Raw genomic sequence first — 20,714 nt, 5'->3', positions numbered from 1 at the left:
TAATGGTGACACACACAGAGGGTAATAGTAACACACAGGGAGTAATGGTGACGCACACAGAGGATAATAGTAACACACAGGGAGTAATGGTGACGCACACAGAGGGTAATAGTAACACACAGGGAGTAATGGTGACACACACAGAGGGTAATAGTAACACACAGGGAGTAATGGTGACACACACAGAGGATAATAGTAACACACAGGGAGTAATGGTGACACACACAGAAGGTAATAGTAACACACAGGAAGTAATGGTGACGCACACAGAGGATAATAGTAACACACAGGGAGTAATGGTGACACACACAGAGGATAATAGTAACACACAGGGAGTAATGGTGACACACACAGAGGGTAATAGTAACACACAGGGAGTAATGGTGACACACACAGAGGGTAATAGTAACACACAGGGAATAATGGTGACAAACACACAGAAGGTAATAGTAACACACAGGGAGTAATGGTGACGCACACAGAGGATAATAGTAACACACAGGGAGTAATGGTGACACACACAGAGGGTAATAGTAACACACAGAGAGTAATGGTGACACACACAGAAGGTAATAGTAACACACAGGGAGTAATGGTGACACACACAGAGGATAATAGTAACACACAGGGAGTAATGGTGACACACACAAAGGATAATAGTAACACACAGGGAGTAATGGTGACACACACAGAGGGTAATAGTAACACACAGGGAATAATGGTGACACACACAGAAGGTAATAGTAACACACAGGGAGTAATGGTGACGCACACAGAAGGTAATAGTAACACACAGGGAGTAATGGTGACACACACAGAGGGTAATAGTAACACACAGGGGGGAAGGTGGTGGGTAATAGCAACACACAGAGAGGGTAATGGTAACATAATAGCAGAGGGTAATGGTAGCACACAGGGGATAATGGTGACACACACATACGTAATGGTCAGAGGAGGTATGACACACTCACATCAGTTCATAGGATTTGCATACAAGTTTCATTGAAAACTACATGTAGGTGCCTATCGAAACCTTTACTTTTCTTATGTGTAATTTAATGGTATGGTGAACCCCAGTGGTTTGATATTAGCAAATTGAGATGACATCATGTGATATAGACCTTACCACATGAAACAGATGGTAGATGACATCATGTGATATAGACCTTACCACATGAAACAGATGGTAGATGACATCATGTGATATAGACCTTACCACATGAAACAGATGGTAGATGTCATCATGTGATATAGACCTTACCACATGAAACAGATGGTAAATGGCATATATACAGCTAGATAAGTTTAGAAGTCAAAACATGCAATTAACACAAATTCCTTTTGATGGTACTTAACATGTGTGCAGCGTACCTCCTCTGGGTAATGGTGACACAAGCAAGTGGTAATGGTGACACAAGCAAGGGGTAATGGTGACATACCAGCATGATCATTTGTATTCACATCAGCTCCTTGTTCCAGTAGTGTAATCACAGTAGGTAGTTCCCCTTTGATAGACGCACTATGTAGTGGGGTTTCCCCTAACAAGAGACGAGGATGGCAATAGTCATAACATCTCAAGCACTACTGATACACTATAGCCTGAAGCTTTTAAGGGATAAAACTTTTGTGAATAATGATAGCTTTATGATGTTGAGGTTACATCATATTACATACAGGGCTATTATCTTAGCAAAGTAATTTATAAACTACTAGCTATTTAAAAAAATTAAAAATTTCAAAAGGAAGTAGGGGTTGATATAATATACACACTACAAAAATTAAGGAAACAAGCTCAAAAATGTTACAGCTGAAATGAGAAATGGTCCAGCAGTAAAAAGTAAGGAAACAAGATTAGACGACTACTTGCTAAAATGAGACATACTTTAATGTGTACTTTTGGCTAGCATCTTGAAATGAGACCATCTAAACTAGCCAAAAGTAGGGAATAAAGTGTGTCTCATTTTAGCAAGTAGTCGTCTAATCTTGTTTCCTTACTTTTTACTGCTGGATCATTTCTCATTTCAGCTGTAACATTTTTGAACTTGTTTCCTTACTTTTTACTGCTGGATCATTTCTCAATTCAGCTGTAACATTTTTGATCTTGTTTCCTTACTTTTTGTAGCGTGTATATATATATTATCCCCCCTAAGACACCTTTGCTGTAAAAAAGGCGCGTCCAAGAAACTACAAGTATCTGTAACCCCATGTAAAAACAGCTCAGCTGTAGAAAAACCCTCCATGAAATTAAGGTTATGGAATAGTTTTAAAATGCGTGGGCGGAACAAATTACAAAACCTGCTTTAACCCAAGCAGGGATAAATAATTTCAACAACTGTGCTGTGTTAGCAATACAACTAATTGTGCTTGTTTGTTTTTACTACAGAACAACGACTGTTCTTGGGTGTGTGGTCCACAGCAGAGCGATGTTTTATAAAAACGCGCCGCCAAAAACCAGACTAACAGATTACTGAATCCTTATAATTTCACCACAAGTGATTAAACAACTAAAATATCTAAGTCCTGTGGAAGCGATTTTTTAAGTAACTGGTTGTATAGACGTTTTATTGAAGTTTTAGTAGTTTTTCGAGTGAAACAAACTCTTTGTAGGCTTGTATCTGAGTCACTGGGAAGAAACACGCCAAAAACGCTTCCACAGGACCTAATAAATTTAATATACAGTATCACTATGCCCTAGAAATGCCAATACAGCCTACAGCTTTTGCTGTATTTGGCGGCGGAAAAACATGGTAGTGACAGCTGGAACTGAGCGATGTACGGGCTGGCTTACTTGTGTTACTACAACAATTGTAGTGTTCCACCTGCCTCAAACTAAACTGCAGCTACATAAAAGCATTAAATATGAAGGGCTTCACCTTCATTTGAAACTTTTCATGCTGCTAGACTGGTTTTATGGTCTTCTCAAAAAGAATCGATAGGCATTCAAAATTTTGAATGATTGCCCGTGACTATACCGTAACATTAACTGGTAACTGAAAGAGCTGATATCCCCAAGAATCAATGTTACTACAATTGACTATGATTACCACCAAAGATTTACCGAGCCCATGCAAGAACACCTTGGCTATAAAACAGGCAAATAAAAATAACTGGCAACCAAAACAGCTGATATCTGAAGTGGCCAAGAATAAAAGTTAAGTTGATACAACTAACTACAATTATTAACTTGCAACATTGAATCTTAATCATTCAACTGTGTTCTATACATGTCACCCTTGCTACATCCTAAATTAATTCTTTGTAATTCTAATTGGCTGGTAATTTGGCTGCCTTTTTCAATAATCAGTGTAAAGAAAAAAAGGGTAGCCAAATTACCAGCCAATTAGAGTTACAAAGAATTAATTTAGGATGTAGCAAGGGTGAGATGTATAGAACACAGTTGAATGATTAAGATTCAATGTTGCAAGTTAATAATTGTAGTAAGTTGTATCAACTTAACTTTTATTCTTGGCCACTTCAGATATCAGCTGTTTTGGTTGCCAGTTATTTTTATTTGCCTGTTTTATAGCCAAGGTGTTCTTGCATGGGCTCGGTAAATCTTTGGTGGTAATCATAGTCAATTGTAGTAACATTATTGATTCTTGGCCACTGCAGATATCAGCTCTTTCAGTTACCAGTTAATTTCATGGAGGGTTTTTCTACAGCTGAGCTGTTTTTACATGGGGTTACAGATACTTGTAGTTTCTTGGACGCGCCTTTTTTACAGCAAAGGTGTCTTAGGGGGGATATCACTAATTTTTATCAGCTATATAATTACAGACTCAATGTTCTAGTCATGAGGGTGTATTAGTCATGAGGGTGTATGATGAATTCTGCATTGTATGCGACCAAACACAAATCTGCTGATAAGTAGTGAGCATATAACATACAATCCTATAGTAACTGTTAAATTTAAATTTTTAGGATCGTGGTGAATGTTTCGCACGCCGCCCAAAATTCCGCCTTTAAAAATCATCCTACAGACATTTTACATGGCGAAAATCACCTTTACGGAATAGTACTGGTCCATATAATACATTAAAATACAACAAAACACTTACAGGTGGCCGGATATAAAATTTTTAAAAATTGCCAAAAACTCCAAATTTAGTCTCACTGCCTCACTCACTGCCTGACCACAGGAGCCCAAACGAAGCAGCGCACGGTCACCATTTTATGCCACAACAGCAAACTCACCGGTGGGATGTGCCTTTTGGGATTCTGACAAGTGTATGCCCTGTGCACTTTGTCTTTTCTTTTATCTTCAATCAGGCTGATTGTCTTCTTCTTCATCAAATGAAACCATATTGAGGCGTTAATTTTCCATATCAACACTTTCTTTACGCAGCATAATAGACGCCACAAAATTATTTAAGGTGCTTAGAGTACACTACTGTACAGAGGGACCGGTACTCCACGATAGATCACAAGATTACGCTCATTCTTTATTCTACGCATATAGATCTATTGATCGAGACCACGCCCCTTTTACGCTAGCTGTATTTGTGACCACACACCTTCAAGTTGGTAGGCTGATTCGAGATACTCTAGTCTAATAATCGATTGAAACCACGATGAACACACCCTTTTTGGGTAAGCACACATCTTTTGCAGGCTGACTCGAGATACTCTAATACAGCAGTCACCCTAATAGAACAGTCACATGTTTTATAACTAGCTGTAATAATTAAACACTTCTTCAGCAGTGCACAAACAATTCTTGACAGCTAAAATATATAAAGTACGCGTACCGCATTGTAGAGCCATGACTAAGAACAAGTTCCACCTAACTGACAATGATCACGTGATCTATTTAGGGGAAATCTCTTGGAAAGTCCCTGTAACACCTCAAGTGAACACATGTGATACGCGGTTTATATTAATTATTGTTGGCAGTTCATGTCTTGAGAGTGGGTACGAATGATAAACATTTGTCATAATTATTGTAACTGGATTTGAATGGAGTGGTAAAGTATTCTTTATTGAAACCTAAAATACGTACACCGCTTGAAGAAGTCGAATGGATATTAAAGAGTCGAGAATACTGATGTACTCGGCTCTTTGTAGAGGTTCAGTAACGAAAGGAGGAATGAAGAAAGGCTATTAAGTGCCACATCGAATTACACTGATTAACCGCGTGTCTGCGATTGGGTTTTAGACTGTTAGATGTCTGCACTGACTAGTGCAAATTCACTGAGACCCTCTAAAAACTTCTGATGGTACCAACTTGAGTAGCAGCAAATACAAGTATTATCTGGCTTGGACTTATCTCATGGATGGATTGTCGACAAGGTGTACTAATACAGATCGACCAAATAACTTTCAGTCACTCTAGTGCCAATTAATTTAGAAGTCCCGGAATTGTAGGTGGAAGAATTTATGTACAGTGAAACCTGTCTAATCAGGACACTGTGTAGTAAGGTCACTGCCGGGCCAACTTGTATAAAATCCTCAAATGTGTCATTTGTGTAAAGTGACACGAGTTTGGGTGTGTTGTATTTAATGCCCACTTGTTGGTTTTTACAGGTAATCTGGTCATAGTATTGATGCGGTCATGGTACATACATACCTTGGGCAATGGGAAGTCATGAATTTCAGGTCAGTTTACATACAGAGGAATTGTATTATCTAGTGTGTTCTTATTATGGTTCTCAATTGTCAACTGTACATGGATCAACTGTAGAGACATCAAGGGTGTAGTGTATTTCCAGGTCGGTCTAAGGAATATAGTTGTTTATTATTTCTGGATCAGATGTACTGTTACGATGGCACCAAATTAATACCCCTGTCAGTTTACATGTTGTACTTATGCATCTATCAATGTCATGCCCCACCCACAGGTAGAGTGTTGTAATACAGGGGATTTGACAAAGTCTAGTGTCAAATTCCCCAGTACTGGGGCTAAGAAGCTTGTCAAAACCCCACTATGTCCCCACCTCGATAGAGGGGTTTCTATAGGGAATTTGATTTACCTATTAAAATAATTTTTGGTCTACTGTCAAAAGCCCCAGGGGTGGGGCAAGTGTAGATGTTAAATCCCCAGTAGGTGTATGGGACCCCATGCAGGGGGTGGGGGGTGGGGCTTGACATTGATTGGTGCATTATAAGATATTTTCCAGTATCCAGATTTTAGGCATATTATATTTTATGTCCACTTGTTGATTTTTTTTTGGTAGGTCAATTGCGTCGTCAGATATCCAAGCAAGTGTCTATGGTGTTGTGACTGATGTTCCAGGTTAGTTACATGTGTGTTTACTTTAAGGTAAGGTTCAGTGCCTGCTTGTTACACGTCTCACTTAATCTTGTGTCGTCATGCAGCCAAGAAATCATCGCTGGTGTTAAACTATTTTTAATAATGTCTTGATGTTGATTAAAGTTGTGTTATGCATTGTAATAGCATTGTTGTATGTTTACCATATGGCAAGAAATATTCATGGATTTCACGGCCATCTTATTCACGAAATTTGAATATTGTGTAAGTTGTGTGGAACACCCCAAACTCATATACACAGTCACTGGTAAACCCCGAACCACATTCCAGCAACCATTACACAGTCACCGGCAAACCACATTACATGAATAATGATTAATGAAAGGCACAACACAAGCTCCATGGCGCACACTACATAGAACTGGTAGGTGGTACTGACCCCTATTGGCTTGTTGCCTTTGTATTCATGTGGTTAATCTTAAAAATTAAAGAGAAATTGAAGATTATGTTTAAAACACCTTCCCTAGGGAACTTACGGTTCTGCACGCTTTTATAACTTGTTTATCAGACATTAGAGTTTGTGTCCACATCGTGTCTTTAAAAGTTATTGTAGGGATTACAGGTTTGAACGGAGAAAATACGCGTAGGACCAACCAGAATTAGATAATGTCAGTGCTAGTTGGCCAGTATAAAAACGGGTTAGTTGACTGGTATAACGTGACGGTAAGTGTACATAAGATAGAGAAGTAAAGTGAAGTATGTGTAAATATGCCTATTTTTTATTTTAGCGAGGTCGAAAGAAAACTACGACGACTCCTAAAGACTTTTTTTTATTGCATAACGCAATACAAACCTATTGAGAGATGTTGCATAATCCAGGACTAATATTGCAAAACCGACCCTACACGTAAATAACTCACAGTAGTGGCCGCGCGTCTTTTAATTGGGCATGCGCTTTGTAGTTTCTTGACCGCACGCCTCACTACTGTGAGTCTTGATATTAACCCCTACTTCCTTTTGAAATGTAAAATTTTTTAAATAGCTAGTTTGTTTACTTTTTTTTGCCTAGCTAGCTATATAGCTATATTATACTCCTTTTGTTTTCCACATAGTATAAATATCACTTGAAGCATTTATCTTTTACCTTCGTACGCAATAAGCGCCTCTAAAATAATTATCGTCTTGTCTTTTAAAGCTATTACAGCAACTGTTAAAGGCATTTCTAATGGCCTAAATGTTGACGATTTTACAGTAAAACATAGTCCACCATTATAAGAGTTGAACCCTCCCTTTTAGAAGTCTGGATCTCGAGGTGGATCTGCCCCTCAAATACATTATTGGCTAGCTATCTCACAAAAAAGCTAAACTGGTAATTAAGACTATACAAAACGTCTACCCAGCGTTAATGAATGCTAGAGACAACTCCTTGACTACTACATCTGTTAACCCTCATCTTACGCACACGTATTCACATTTTGTTAAAATAACGTGTTCAGGTTGTGGCGTGCGCCGCAACTATTAATTATCCTTCGAGAAGAACAAAGAAGCGAATGAACGATGAAAGTAAACAGCATGGTGCAGTGGACAGAACGTAATCGGAACAACAGATTTGTGAATCCGCCGTCATTACCTTGGCAGTCTGAAATTTCTGGAGCCATACACCTATCGTTACCAGGGTACAGCATCATTATAACTAGTGCTGTACACAGGTGTGCAATTAACCTGCTATCAGTGTTGTCTAGGTCAGCCAATAATGGGTGAAGAAACCTTTAAAACAGTTATTGCCCACCTACTTGGAAACCATAAACCATACAATTACCCCAAGTGTTAACATCATAACATAACCTCAAAGCATGTGTAAATATGTGACTGTAAAGCGGGACAGGATGTTAATGGTCATTTTGGTACCCCCTAAATCTTCCAGCAGGCTTGTTGAGTATCATTATGTCTGCCAATATTCACACAAATCAATTAACCAGTTATTGCTAATTATTGGTAGGCAATTTACTGAGAAGACAAAGCACATCACAAAAGGCTCCTTTATAATTTACATATATAATTACATAAAGCATAGCTGTGATCTGATAGAGGAGGGGTGTAAGAGGAGCCTTTTTATAGCAAGACTCAAATGTGAGCTAGACGCGACATAACAAGGATTGAAAGTGAGCTACTAATCAGCACACTATTAAACCATGTTTAGAGCCACATGGGCTAACTGTATACCTCGTTCATTTCTCCTGTGTAGTTTACTCCTCCCAGAAGACCCTGGTGTAGTGTTGGCTCCCTGACCCATTTCTTGTTTGTGAGGTGTCGTCATTTGCATCACAATGGCTAGTTGTTGCCTCTCTGTCAGGGCAGGCTTGATACTGGGAGAGGCTAAAGGTGACTTGTCTGAGGAGCTGTGCTTCCTGCGCTTCTTAAGAGGGTTAGCTTTATCACCATCTACACCATATTATAAGAACTGAGGTCACTACATACACACCCACCTCCATCACTAGGTGATATTGGAGATTGTGATAATAGTTTTCGCTTAGCTCCCTTGTTGTTAGTAGACTTGGGCGTCTTCGTCAACTGAACAAGTACATATCGCACACTGAATATATCACTACGAACTGACCTCTGAAACCTTCTCCGACTGAGATGACGTTGGAGTGTTCATCCTTTGGAAAAAAATATTCTAAATAAAGCACATGTTTAGATTCTAATTGTTTGAAGCGCTTGGGAACCAGATCGAAGAATATACGATCTATGACCAGATCCACAGTTACTACGGGGTGGTCAATTATTACACTAGTTAGTGCACAACCTTTAGTCTCTCCAACAGGATTGACAAACTCGTAGTCAGCACGTGATTCACCGATTGGGTAATCCACGTGACTGTCATAACCTTAGCAACGGTTCGAAATTTGAAACGAGCAATCAGTTATGGAAGGCAAGAAAAACGCTAAGACCATTAAAGCTAAGGAGGAAGAGATTAAGACGCTACAGACAAGGTTGTCCGACCTTGAGAATGAATTAGACAAGAAGAACTTTGAGCTGAAGACGGTGAAGAACCAGCGGGAGCAAATAGTGGGCGAGCTTAATCATTTCCAGAGAGAGCTGAAGACTGCTAAAAGCCAACAAACAGCAGCTGAAGATGCTGAGGCGCAAGCGAAGAATTACGCGGATGAAATGAAGGTGAGAACAATTGTGAATGACATTGTAGCAGATATCACCTCTTGACACATACATTAACTCTGTTCAGGCTGAAATGAAGAAACTGGAAGCGACTTTGAAGGATTCTTCAACGAGTAACAAATGTGTGGTGTCTCAACTACAACAAGAAATTCTCCGGCTGAAGTCAGAGTGTAAGGAATGCCAGGAGAAACTTGGTTCATGTCAGGAGGAGTCAAGGTTTAAGGATGATTTTATCAAACAAGTTGAAGATGACAGAGAGCGTATCAGGAGAGACTACTCCAGTAAACTAGCTAACCTTGAACAAGCTCTTCAGTCAGAGAAGAAGAGAGGAAAAGAGCTAAAGATACAAGTTAAAGAATTAGAAGATCAACTACTAACTGGACAAAGGGATGACTCCATTGACAAGAAATCTGACAGCATGCAGATGGCTTCCCTACTCACGCCTCAGAAGTATCACCATCATGGTCACTTAGAAAGTGAACTAGATGAGCTAAAAAGTGAGAACAGCAAGTTAAAGAAAGATTACGACTTCTTCTACAACAACTATACCGTGGTGTGTGAGAAGTCTCAGTCATACAAGCAGAGTATTGCTGATGGTAGGAAGGAGATTGAGAGGTTACAAGACATGCTTGATGTAGTCAACAATGACAAAGAGTTACTACAACAACAAGTTGAGCAACTACAAACCAAACTCAACACTCAAACTGAACAACAAACTAATGAGGACAAATATCAACAACAATTGCAACAACTTAATAAACAGTTGAAGGAGAAGGCCAGTCAGTTACAACAATCTAACTTGCTGGTAGATGAACTGAAATTGGAGTTACAAACAACTCGTAACAAAGACACTACCGATCAACCAGACATTGAGCAACTTTATCAAGAGATGTTGTTACTACAAGGTGAACTGGACATGGCTAAATCAGAGACTAAATCAACTACTGGCAAGTTGGCTGTTCTTGTTCAGGAGAAGACTGCTTTGCTGGAAAGTAAGGATGAGATATCAAAGGATAATGATGTGTTGAAGGATCAGGTGAAATGTTTAGAGTTGGATTTTGCTGAGCTGCACAAGAAATTTACTGCTCTAACAAGTGTCCATAATGAACTCATGGATAGTTTTGAGACAACTGCTAGTGAAGACACTACTCCTTACAAGACACCTCGTAAACCCCTGAGTGTTGTTGAAGAGCTTCATGATAAGTTGAAGTCTACTGGCAAGGAGAACGAAGCTCTAAAACATCAGAACCAATCTGTGGCATCTTCTCGAGACTTGCTGCAGGTGCAGCTGAAGGGAGCCAAGCATACAATAGACAAGCTGAAGAAAGAAATGTACCAAATTGAGAGCACTTCTAACAGCATCAAGTCAGAGAGTGACGCAGAGTTTGAGAACACTAAGGAGAAACTACAATCAATAAGAGAAGCCCTCGTTATGGCACATGAGGAAATTGACACCCTCAAGATCCAACTAGCAGAGGTACAGTTGAGAGCTAAAGATGCTGAACAGCTTGTAACGAAAAGTGATGAATTAGAGAAGGAAAACTTTGAACTGGCTTACTCTCTGTCAGTGGCCCAAGAAGAAGCAAATACTGCACAGAAGACAAGTAAAGAATTGTCTGACAAGTTGGAGAAGATTGATAAGAAATGTGCTGCAATGGAGAAGGAATCTGCTGAGAGAGAAAGTGTTATTAAAGAGTTGATCCTGAGTAATGATTTAATGGAGAGCGAGAACACTAGCCTCTTATCTCAGATTAGTTCACTGACACAAGCCATTAAGGACAAGACCAATCACTTGTTTACTGCTCAAGATAAACTAAATGCTCAGAAGGTGACAGCAGCAGAGGCAGAGAACATCATAGCAATGCTTGACCAAACATTGAAGGATGCTCAACAAGACAAACAGGCCAGTGAAGATAAGATCACTCAGCTACAAGCTACCCTCAGTAACACCAAAGAGCAGCTAGCGGCAGTGATGGATGATAACAGCCAGTTGGAGGAGAGGATAGTTAATATGGCTGCTGAGATTGATGAGTTACAGAAAGACAAACAATCCCTCGACTGGTTGGTCAAGAAGGCAGCACAAGAGAGAGATACTATTGTCAAACAGAAAGCTGAACTAGAAATTCAGATCAGCAATAACAAGAAGACAAAGGAACAAGACATGAAGAGCCTACAGCAACAAGTTCAAGAGAAGGACTGGGAAAACAATAGACTGTTACAGGAACAAGTAACGATCAAACAAAGCTACAAAGAGCTACAGGCAAAGTGTTCGATGATGGAGAGCAAGTGTGCCAACCTTCAAGATGGCTATTCTGTACTGAAACAAGAATCACTGGCCAATGGTGAAGAGTCTAAAACTATTCAACAACATTTACAAGTTTTACAATGTAAATGTGATGAACTTCAAGCAGAGAATTATCATCTTAAAGGTAACAATGCTCTGGTAGTGGAACAAAAGACGAAGAATGAAGAGCTAGGAATGAAATTGATGCAACAAAATGCTAAAGTGAAGCAGCTAATAAAAATGAATGAACACCTCACAAGAAAGTATCGTTGCCTTCAAGAAGATTTTGAGAACATCCAGGCTGGCCAGTATACGTTACCACCTCACAGTGATCAACCGTCTGATGAGGTCACTAAACAATCTTCAGATGGTAACAACAAAGTGTTGTTTGCTGTACAGAATACTATGACTGTGAGCTATAAGTGACTACCATGTAACATGTGTGATTTGTAGTTGTACGTCACATCCTACATATGTGATTTGTATTTTACCAATATATTTCATCTTATCAAATAGATACAAAATATAAAATGAAGTGATATAAAGGTTGCAGTTATGACATCATTGTTAACTACTTTTTACCACCATAGGTTCCTTCATTCCTATAGCCTTGTACATAAGCTGCTTGTGAGCTGACTGGTACTTGAGCAGCTCCACCTTTAGAAGGAGCATCTCTACCAGCCAATCCTTTACCCTTACCACGTTCATCGAAACGTAACTTGTGTGTGCCAGTGTATTTGCTAGCGTCCGTCAATCTTGAGACCACAGGACTAGAGGTTGGCTTCTTAGCTGTACTAGGGCTGGAGGCTGGCTTCTTTGATGCGCTAGGGCTGGAAGATGGCTTCTTAGAAGCAGCGGGACTTGATGATGCCTTCTTGCTAGTATAAGGACTGAGTTTCTGTTAATAAAAAATAATTATATAGTCAGTATAGTGATACACAAGTCATACTGGAGATGAAGACTTAAACCCCTGCACGTAGGGCTCTTGAGCAGCTACTGATGGTAGCTGTCCCTTTCCTTTAACCAACGAGTCTCTCCCAGCTAATCCCTTCCCTTTGCCTTCTTCATCAAAACGTAGTTTGTGACTACCAGTGTATTTGGCTGTGTCTGTTACCCTGACAACCACTGGACTGTCTGAAGGTTGCTATAGTAACAACATAACATAACCTATTCCTTCATATCATTCACTCTGTACAATACAGTATGACATACAGGAGGAAGTTTTTCTTTGTCCCATTTTCTGTTTCACCTTATTGTTATAGCTATTGCACGGTAAGTCAGAGGCGCCCCCCCCCCCACACACACACACTTTTGTGGAAGGGGCAGTGCCCCCTTGCCTTTTCCAATGCTCAGTTGTCAAAGTAAAGCAACTGTTGTAGTCATTAGCCAACTTACTTTGCCTTTATTTACTAGAATTTGTGCTAAAGGTTAAGCAAGCATGGAATAGTACATGAATCAGTGCTGGGAGTGCACGAGATCGAGATACTCTAATAGAGCAGTCACCTAAAACTCTAAGGAACATTCAGTGAAATCAGTTCTGCTATGCAAATTAATTCAATCTGTCTCCATTAACACAGTATATTGATACGTAATCAAGAGCATGAGTCTGTCTGAAATGCCTTCATTTACTACTGTTTCAACAGTGTCTTAATTAATGATGGTTATTGTTATAATATTATAGGAGTATAGTGCATGTACCACTGAAAATACTCTCAGATTCAATCTCAAAGCATCAAAATTTTCCTGGAGGGGGGCATGTCCCCAGATCCCCCTAGTATTGGCAAGCTTTGCATGTTGGTATGCTACGGCAGCTTTGCTCACTAAGGTACAGTAAATAATTGCTAGCTACCAACTTTGCTGCTTTTCTACCTTATAAACGTGAGTCAAAAAACATGCTATGTTTAAAAGGACCAGTGAAGAAGAAACCAAGGCTGAACCTGACCCTAACCTAATGCTAAAGTTTGCCTGTTAAGTGTAATGATGTCTTTCACTGTCTGTAAGATCGTGAAGCTGATTTTTGGGTGATACTTTGGCCAAAAAAACCCAAACCTCTAATCTACTGTACTGTAGTTGTTACAGTGGAACTTCTCTATTATGGACATTTTGTGACCAAACAATTTTGACTACTTTTTGCTGTAATATAGAGGTTTTCCTCTTTCAGAGGTCAAAAACGTATTAACCAGACCTGTTGGGACCAAATCTTTTGTCAATTTTTTTCTATTGTGTCCTTAATTAGGAGAGCTTGGTAAGAGAGGTTCCACTGTGTTATATACTCGTTTTTATTGATTAGTGTCATCAAGAGTTCATAATATATATACTAAGGAGAGTATCCTACTCTCATATACCCCTGTAGAAAGGCGTATCGTGAAGTTATGATGTAACACTTCTGAGTTCGCCCATTTTTCTTTGTATAATTAATGATGTCATTAGTTGAACATGGTATCGATTGAACGCGTGCCTACCAACGTCGCTAGCAACCAAATTAACTCCAGCTCTAAGCGTTTCTCACCCAACTACAATCGTTCCTTCATGGGTTAAGACCGCTTCGTAGGCGTTTCTTACTAGGCCATTCGCGAATACGGCTATCCTGAGCGTCGCAAGTGTGAAACGGTGCTAACGATTCTTGCACTTTTACGGCTTCATGTACGTCACAAACCACAACATCCTGTTGTTACGTCATAACTTCACGATACGCCTTTCTACAGGGGTATATGAGAGTAGGATACTCTCCTTAGTATATATATTATGAACTCTTGGTGTCATATAATAATAATCATGAGACAAATGACTGTGAGTCCACAAATTACATACCTAACTATATCGATTAATAGTACACCGTGCAATACTAAATAAACAAATTGTAGTCAAGCAATTGGGGGTAGTAGTGATTATCTATGTTCCTCTTGAAATCATTAACGGAAGGTGAGTTGACAGCAGATTGCTCCAGCTCTGATGGCAAAAAAGGTTATTTCTGAAGTTCTTAGCATGAGGTTTGTAAATTTTATAGTTTGTGTCCACATGTAGAACATGTGTGGAGAAATGACCAATTGTTTGAGAAGTTTCTCTGGAGGTAAAGATGTAAACAGCCAATCTGTTGGAGCCAAAATCTTTCTCCTTATGACCTTTAAAGATTGTGTACAAGAAGGAAGTACGGTAAGATGTTCTTGTGCAGGATGTAGGGCAGTAGACTACTACAGGGGATCACAGGAGACCGGACAGAGATTACATATGGGATCGTTTGCAAATCCGCAAAAAAAAAAAATTCACTCAACCTCGAAAACAATGCCCCTCAAAATATTTAGGGTATATGATAAAAAAAATTCAGGCAATATTACAGAAATAATTTAATTTACAGCTGGTAAGTACGAAATAGACGATATGCACACTAAATTTTCAAAGAAAAATGATCAATTAGGCTTGCCCGGTGCCAAGTCTTAACGGTGACTTATTCCCAACAATCCCATATAAGAGTATGGACAGCAAATGAGGCTCAGGCAATAACTCATCACTAGAGTTACGGGTGCAGCTTTTCAATTGCAACACATTACTTATTATTATTTATCTAATTTGTCAAAATGACAGGGTGGCACCAAAAGGCATAGCCTGTACAAGGGTACTTCCCTAAACACATCCATTACAAAAATAACACTACAAGGACAAAGAATAACAACACAAAAGTACACTACAAAGAAAAGGAACAAGTTACAATGAGCAAAACACACACAGAGACTTAAAAATCTACGTACAAAAAAGATGATAAATGGAGCGACGAAAATAATTTACAGATTTAATAGTGAGTGTATCAAATGATACAGTGTTCCACAAAAATATAGTATTCGAGTTAGAGGAATTTATTGCTGTCGAAGAATTGTCCGTAGCTGGTCTAGTGTAGAGGTAACAGAGTGATTCACACTTTTCCTCCATAGACTACAATACATTCAGTCACTGTTGTGACGTGTTAAAGAATCACGTGTTTATTAGAAAATTTACGGTACGCATATCGTCTATTTCACATCATTATCTACTACCCTCAGTTTGTAAACACAGGTATCCCAATGTCACTCACCACAGTAGCTGAATTTTGTGGACCCTTAAACAATTTCAGTGTCTGATGGAGTTTGGTCAATCCATTGGGGTCGTCTCCGTATTTCTTAGTAGCTATCAACTCCATAGTGACTTTAAACTGGTGGAAATTGATCTTCCTCTCCGTCTTACTGCAACATGGACTAATATCATACCGTATTAAAGTGTGCAAGACTCTCTTACGGTTTAGACTGGGCAAATACGATGTCTACATCAGTGGCTGGAAATCGCTTATCCACTAATCCCATGTCTTTACAGAATTTAGCGAACTTTGTACCATCCATAAGAGCCGGCATGTCTTTATTGCCAGTCCCAAAGTTGCAGAAACGAACAAACAATCTCTCCAACATTGAATCAGGCGACTCCATCTCGTCTTCGCCTCGACTTTTCACTTCATCCATCTTAGGCAGCGCACGTTCGCACGATAAAATAATTTATGACACGCTAGTTCATTATTTCTATAACAACAGTTCACTCACGTGCTACAAATACTACAAAACACACCAGATGTTCATTATAACTATGTGTGACTCAGTTATATTATTCTAGAGATGGTTACATGTAAGAACACTCCCACACCTAGCCCTAGAGATGCTCCATATAGTCCTCCAGTGAGTGCTCCAAGTGATGACCACCCCATCACTCCAGCTACAGCTCCTACCCCAGCTGTAACCGCACTGATCCTGTCACATCTAACTTGTAACTTGTTATAACGAATACGATAAGATCGATCATATATCTGAATATCAGACTGGTCCCTTATCCTCATGTACGTCATAGGGATCAGCAACACAGCTCCAATAATCTATCAGGTAATAGTATAGTAACGTTTAGTACTACCAGTCTACAATATGTGAACAAGGGAAGGTGACACATAGGATAAGTACACTTTGTTTTTACACCAGTAACATTGATGCTGTCCATAATAACAAGCTGTTACAACACTGAAATATATGATCACTATCAGACCTGTCAAGTCTCACGCATTAGGCGTGTGACACATGCATTAGGCGTGTGACACATGCATTCGGGTCCTTTCACACGCTCACACGCAAACGATGGTGACTCTCACGCAGTTTCCTCACTAGCTGTTCACGTGACACTATGCACGTATTTACTGAGGGTTATTAAGCTTTTTGAGCATTAATGAGGTACTTTATAAGCAATCGACAGCTTAAATCGGTGTTGTAGGCAAAGTTGACATTTTTCTAAGAACTTTCTTTTTTTGGTCTCAGATGGTAATTTACTTAGATTTTTTGAAAGTAGTATGGTAGCTTGGTAAATCTCACTCAATGTCACTAGCTCAACTTGACAGCCCTGAATTATGGGACCTACACTGTATATTCTACTTACAAAGAATCACCAGCAGAAGATTATTTTTAAGTTTGGAAAGATAAGTTCCAAGGTGGTGTATTCTATTATTAATGCATTATGGTGAATTCATTACCGTGGTTCATATCACAAAAAGCCATGGGATCAAGGGAAATCATCAGCTACAACCTAACAACCAGTTGGTTTACTAATAATGTTCTACACAGTAATCAACCCTAACACCACCGCATCAACAGTTCTCTCTTTATATTACGAAATCGTGATCCAACCGACCTGTTGTTCCAGCTTATGCTATGAACTGAGCCCTGAGAAAATAGCTAATAAAAGAAGTGATTTTTTTTTCTCAAGGGAAATAACATTTCAGCCACCCAGGAGAGTGGTTTGGCTCCAATAGGGCTGTAACAGATTACACTGGCTTCCTAACAGGTAATCATGGTGGAAAGCTGATAGGCCACATATTAAGTATTTTAGCAGGTCAAGCAGCACTAAGAACATTTAACAAGAACTAGCACAGTGTAATTCCATCTATGAGTTACTAAAGGTTTTGAGAGCTCAGCTCAACATGTCTATAGTTTCCCAAGTCTTACCTTAAAAAAAAAAACACCTGATCTACAGCCAGCCTAGTTGGACGGCCGGACGTCCAGGTGACCGTTGTGCATCGTGCTGTACGCAACAGCGATGGAAGCACAGGGGTTAGAGTAAAGGTTTGTCCGCTATTTTCGAGAAGTACGATCTTCCAAAGACTTGCTAAAGGTTAGAATCAAAGAACAATAACGCGCGCACTCAGTGGAATTAGCCACCTCGGTCAGTTTGGCATTTTACACCTATCAACGCACCAGATTCTTGGTGCAAGCCTGGACAGATTTTATACGTTCAGTTCACCAGACCCATCCAGCGCGGGCACTTATAATCTCTAATCGATAAGCGACCTGCACGTTAGATGGGCCTGGCTACGCGAGACTACATATGCAGCCAGCCATAATTAATTAACACATAGTTCTCTGTAATGATTTGTCACACTCAACCATAGATAGTATATAAAAACTATCTATGGTTCCACTAGATATGAATATCGCAATGACTAACGATAATGGTGCAATCTAATTACGGAAAACCACGATTCTCCCATTAATTACATTCCATTCGCACAAGTACACTATGCTAGAGTCTCCAGACCCCTCCTGTTTGCGAAGGGGCGGCCGCGCCAGACTAGCTACTAGGTGGGTTGTACAACATCTTACAATGCTGTGTATATCTGGTCTACAGATAATAGCAGCCATGTCCCATCACTAGTACGGGTCACCTTACCGATCCCCTAAGGCTGTACTTGGCTGTCCTCTGCAACATTTCGTTCCACTTTATCTGCCTGTTAAAGGCGTACAGTAAAGGCGGAGAGAACAGCATTGGAAGAACAGCACCAGCCTGAGCCCCCTTCATCACCGTGTGTTCATATAGCTCCACCGTAGGGTAAGGAATGATCTCCTCTCCATCCTTTTCGATCTTTCTGAACACGAATGCCATTCTGATCACGTGAGCTACAATACCACAATCGAGAAGCAAATAATTTGTTTACTTGATGGGGTGATAAGGTGTGGTAAACCATGGTAAACGATGCATGGGGTCTATGAGGTGAACTCCAGTTGCGATGGGTAGCTCAGCTCTTTGTGGCTCGAAACAGACAGCAGCAGTGGCGCCATTGTCGACTAGAGTGGCTCCGGTCGGTGCGAGTAGTTCCACCGTCAACACTGTTACCACTAGCAGTAGTGTGGACAAGAAAGAAGCTCCTTCACCTAACAAGCGAATGAGATTACAAATTGGATCAGAAGTGTTGAAGAGTTACGAGCCAAAGGCGCTAATTGGTAAGGGATCTTTCTCTAAAGTGTTAGTCGTGGAATCTCGAGAAAGTGGCGAGAGATTCGCCCTGAAGGTCGTTAACAGAAAACACATCGCAGAATATAATATAGAAACAGAGCTCAGGATATTGAAACAGATAGACCATCCTTACATAGTCCACCTTTATGAGACAATAATATCTGATCAGCACATCTATATGATAATGGAGCTAGCTGAGGGAGGAGATGTTCATAACAAGGTGAACACAAATGGCCCCCTTGATGAAGAAGAAGCTAGGAGGATTGTTAAGATGGTAGTAGAAGGAGTACATTACCTACATCAATGTGGTATAACCCATCGTGACCTCAAACTAGAGAACTTGCTTTACAAACATAATAGTGAAGGGTCAGATATTCTAATATCAGATTTTGGTCTTGCCTACCAGATCAGTGACCACAATGATATAATGATGACGACATGTGGAACATCAGAGTACCTTGCTCCAGAGATGATAGAAGGAGACACGTATTGTAACGCTGTGGACATGTGGACTATTGGAGTGATCACATTTATTTTGTTGAGTGGTCAAATGCCATTTGAAGAAGGCAAGAAAACTAAACTGTACCAGATGATATTGAAGGGAGAGTATAGCTTTCAAGCTGAGGTGAGAAATTCATTTTTGGTTAAATATTTTGATGGAGGCAGCTAGTAATAAAAATGGCTGATCAACAACTTGTACTTGTAGCACTGTGTATGGGGGGGTATGACACATGTCACGTGTACTAGTATAAGAATTCACAAACATTTCACGGTAGCCCAATAGGTCCTGTACTGTATACTGGGTGGGGATCACCGGGGATTAAGTGATATTCAGGTTCTATTTTATCTGTACTTCACAATGTGAATTTCACAACTACAAATGGTTCCATTAAGGAGAAACTATACTTGAAGTAATGATGATGAATGGCAGTCATAGACTTCCCATAAAGAGTTACAACAATCTTGTAATGATTGTTCATACCTGATGATGTACCAGAAGTACATTTGTATATAATACTTTTTGCTAGCTCTCTGGTAGTTCATGTTATTTGATTAGTATTCACACATGTCGTACTCCCCTCCCCCCACTGAGCTGTATATAGTCACTATAGTTGTGTAGTAGTGTGGCTTCCTGTTACCATGCAAGTCACACTTTAGCTGGTGTTAATACCTTCTCATAATATTAAGGACATAATAGACAATATCTCCATGTTTTTGGTGCTGTTTCCATTGCATCAAATACTACACAAGGACACTCCATTAATTTCATGCCACATAATTTGATTGGTTTGAATCAATTGTGCTTTGAGAAAAAAGCTTTTGGGGGATGGTATAAAATCAAGCGTAGCGTATTTGCTGTGGGGCTGACTGTTCTATTAAAGTATCTTGATCTTATTTCTGCAATGTGTAATTCGGAAACAGTAAAAGAAAGTTTGTTAGCATATAGTAAAGGTCATGTTCCTCCTATACAGATAGTGGCTATTATATGGCTCATGATATTGTAGCTGATATTGTAGGTATGGTTAAATGTGTCCAGCTCAGCTCAAGACTTCATTACAAAGTTGCTATGTGTGGACCCTACTGAGAGGATGAGTGCTCAGGCTGCTCTGTTACATGATTGGCTGACTACTGGATAATTAGTAATTGTATATTAATTGTGTAATTCATGATCACTTGTAAATATAACAAGAAATACAGAAATAAAATTGAATTGTTCAAATCTTTTCATCATGTAGTATTACTGGGTGGTGAGTTATC

At 39.6% G+C, this 20,714-nt stretch overlaps 6 protein-coding genes across 11 annotated transcripts in view; 2 read left to right on the top strand and 4 right to left on the bottom strand.

The window, feature by feature from the left end:
- The window catches only part of LOC136263087 (uncharacterized), a 26,721-nt gene extending 17,619 nt beyond the window's left edge, over positions 1–9,102 (bottom strand). The window contains exons 1-5 of one of the 2 annotated variants that reach the window (XM_066057563.1): positions 9,015–9,102; positions 8,826–8,868; positions 8,695–8,779; positions 8,432–8,650; positions 1,440–1,538 (exon numbers count right to left, since the gene is read on the bottom strand). In XM_066057563.1, the coding sequence (XP_065913635.1) occupies positions 1,440–1,538; positions 8,432–8,650; positions 8,695–8,779; positions 8,826–8,867 (445 nt within the window). In that variant the 5' untranslated portion in view covers position 8,868; positions 9,015–9,102. Of the gene's footprint in view, positions 1–1,439; positions 1,539–8,431; positions 8,651–8,694; positions 8,780–8,825 lie in introns of both variants that reach the window. The other variant, XM_066057564.1, reaches the window with a different exon arrangement.
- Positions 9,072–12,165, top strand: LOC136263088 (uncharacterized). Its single transcript, XM_066057565.1, has 2 exons — positions 9,072–9,385; positions 9,453–12,165. The coding sequence occupies exons 1-2, from the start codon at positions 9,134–9,136 to the stop codon at positions 12,093–12,095; spliced, it is 2,895 nt and encodes a 964-aa protein (XP_065913637.1). The 5' UTR covers positions 9,072–9,133; the 3' UTR covers positions 12,096–12,165.
- LOC136263096 (tubulin polymerization-promoting protein family member 2-like) lies at positions 12,146–16,193 on the bottom strand. Its single transcript, XM_066057581.1, has 4 exons — positions 15,936–16,193; positions 15,736–15,883; positions 12,619–12,813; positions 12,146–12,567 (listed from the first exon to the last, which is right to left on the bottom strand). The coding sequence occupies exons 1-4, from the start codon at positions 16,151–16,153 to the stop codon at positions 12,241–12,243; spliced, it is 888 nt and encodes a 295-aa protein (XP_065913653.1). The 5' UTR covers positions 16,154–16,193; the 3' UTR covers positions 12,146–12,240.
- Positions 16,186–18,644, bottom strand: LOC136263101 (uncharacterized). Its single transcript, XM_066057588.1, has 2 exons — positions 18,393–18,644; positions 16,186–16,557 (listed from the first exon to the last, which is right to left on the bottom strand). The coding sequence occupies exons 1-2, from the start codon at positions 18,603–18,605 to the stop codon at positions 16,288–16,290; spliced, it is 483 nt and encodes a 160-aa protein (XP_065913660.1). The 5' UTR covers positions 18,606–18,644; the 3' UTR covers positions 16,186–16,287.
- Positions 18,612–20,667, top strand: LOC136263095 (serine/threonine-protein kinase H1 homolog). 3 transcript variants are annotated; one of them, XM_066057579.1, is made up of 2 exons: positions 18,612–19,581; positions 20,494–20,667. In XM_066057579.1, exons 1-2 carry the CDS (start codon positions 18,730–18,732, stop codon positions 20,539–20,541), a joined length of 900 nt encoding a protein of 299 aa, XP_065913651.1. In that variant the 5' UTR covers positions 18,612–18,729; the 3' UTR covers positions 20,542–20,667. The 3 variants fall into 3 exon arrangements, with proteins under 3 accessions (XP_065913651.1, XP_065913652.1, XP_065913650.1); XM_066057580.1 differs by having other exon boundaries at positions 20,462–20,667; XM_066057578.1 differs by having other exon boundaries at positions 18,614–19,581; positions 20,474–20,667.
- Positions 20,562–20,714, bottom strand: part of LOC136263093 (WD repeat-containing protein 89-like) — a 40,059-nt gene continuing 39,906 nt past the window's right edge. For 2 of the 3 annotated variants that reach the window (XR_010704459.1, XR_010704460.1), the window contains one exon: positions 20,584–20,714. Coding sequence is in view for 1 of the 3 variants with exons in the window: in XM_066057573.1 (XP_065913645.1) it covers positions 20,685–20,714 (30 nt within the window). In the remaining 2 variants the exon portion in view is untranslated. The other variant, XM_066057573.1, reaches the window with a different exon arrangement.

The sequence above is a fragment of the Dysidea avara genome, chromosome 8, assembly GCF_963678975.1.
Source record: "Dysidea avara chromosome 8, odDysAvar1.4, whole genome shotgun sequence".
Classification (NCBI taxonomy): Eukaryota; Metazoa; Porifera; class Demospongiae; order Dictyoceratida; family Dysideidae; genus Dysidea; species Dysidea avara.
Note: the sequence above shows the minus strand (reverse complement) of the source record. Positions and strands in the feature narration are given on the sequence as shown.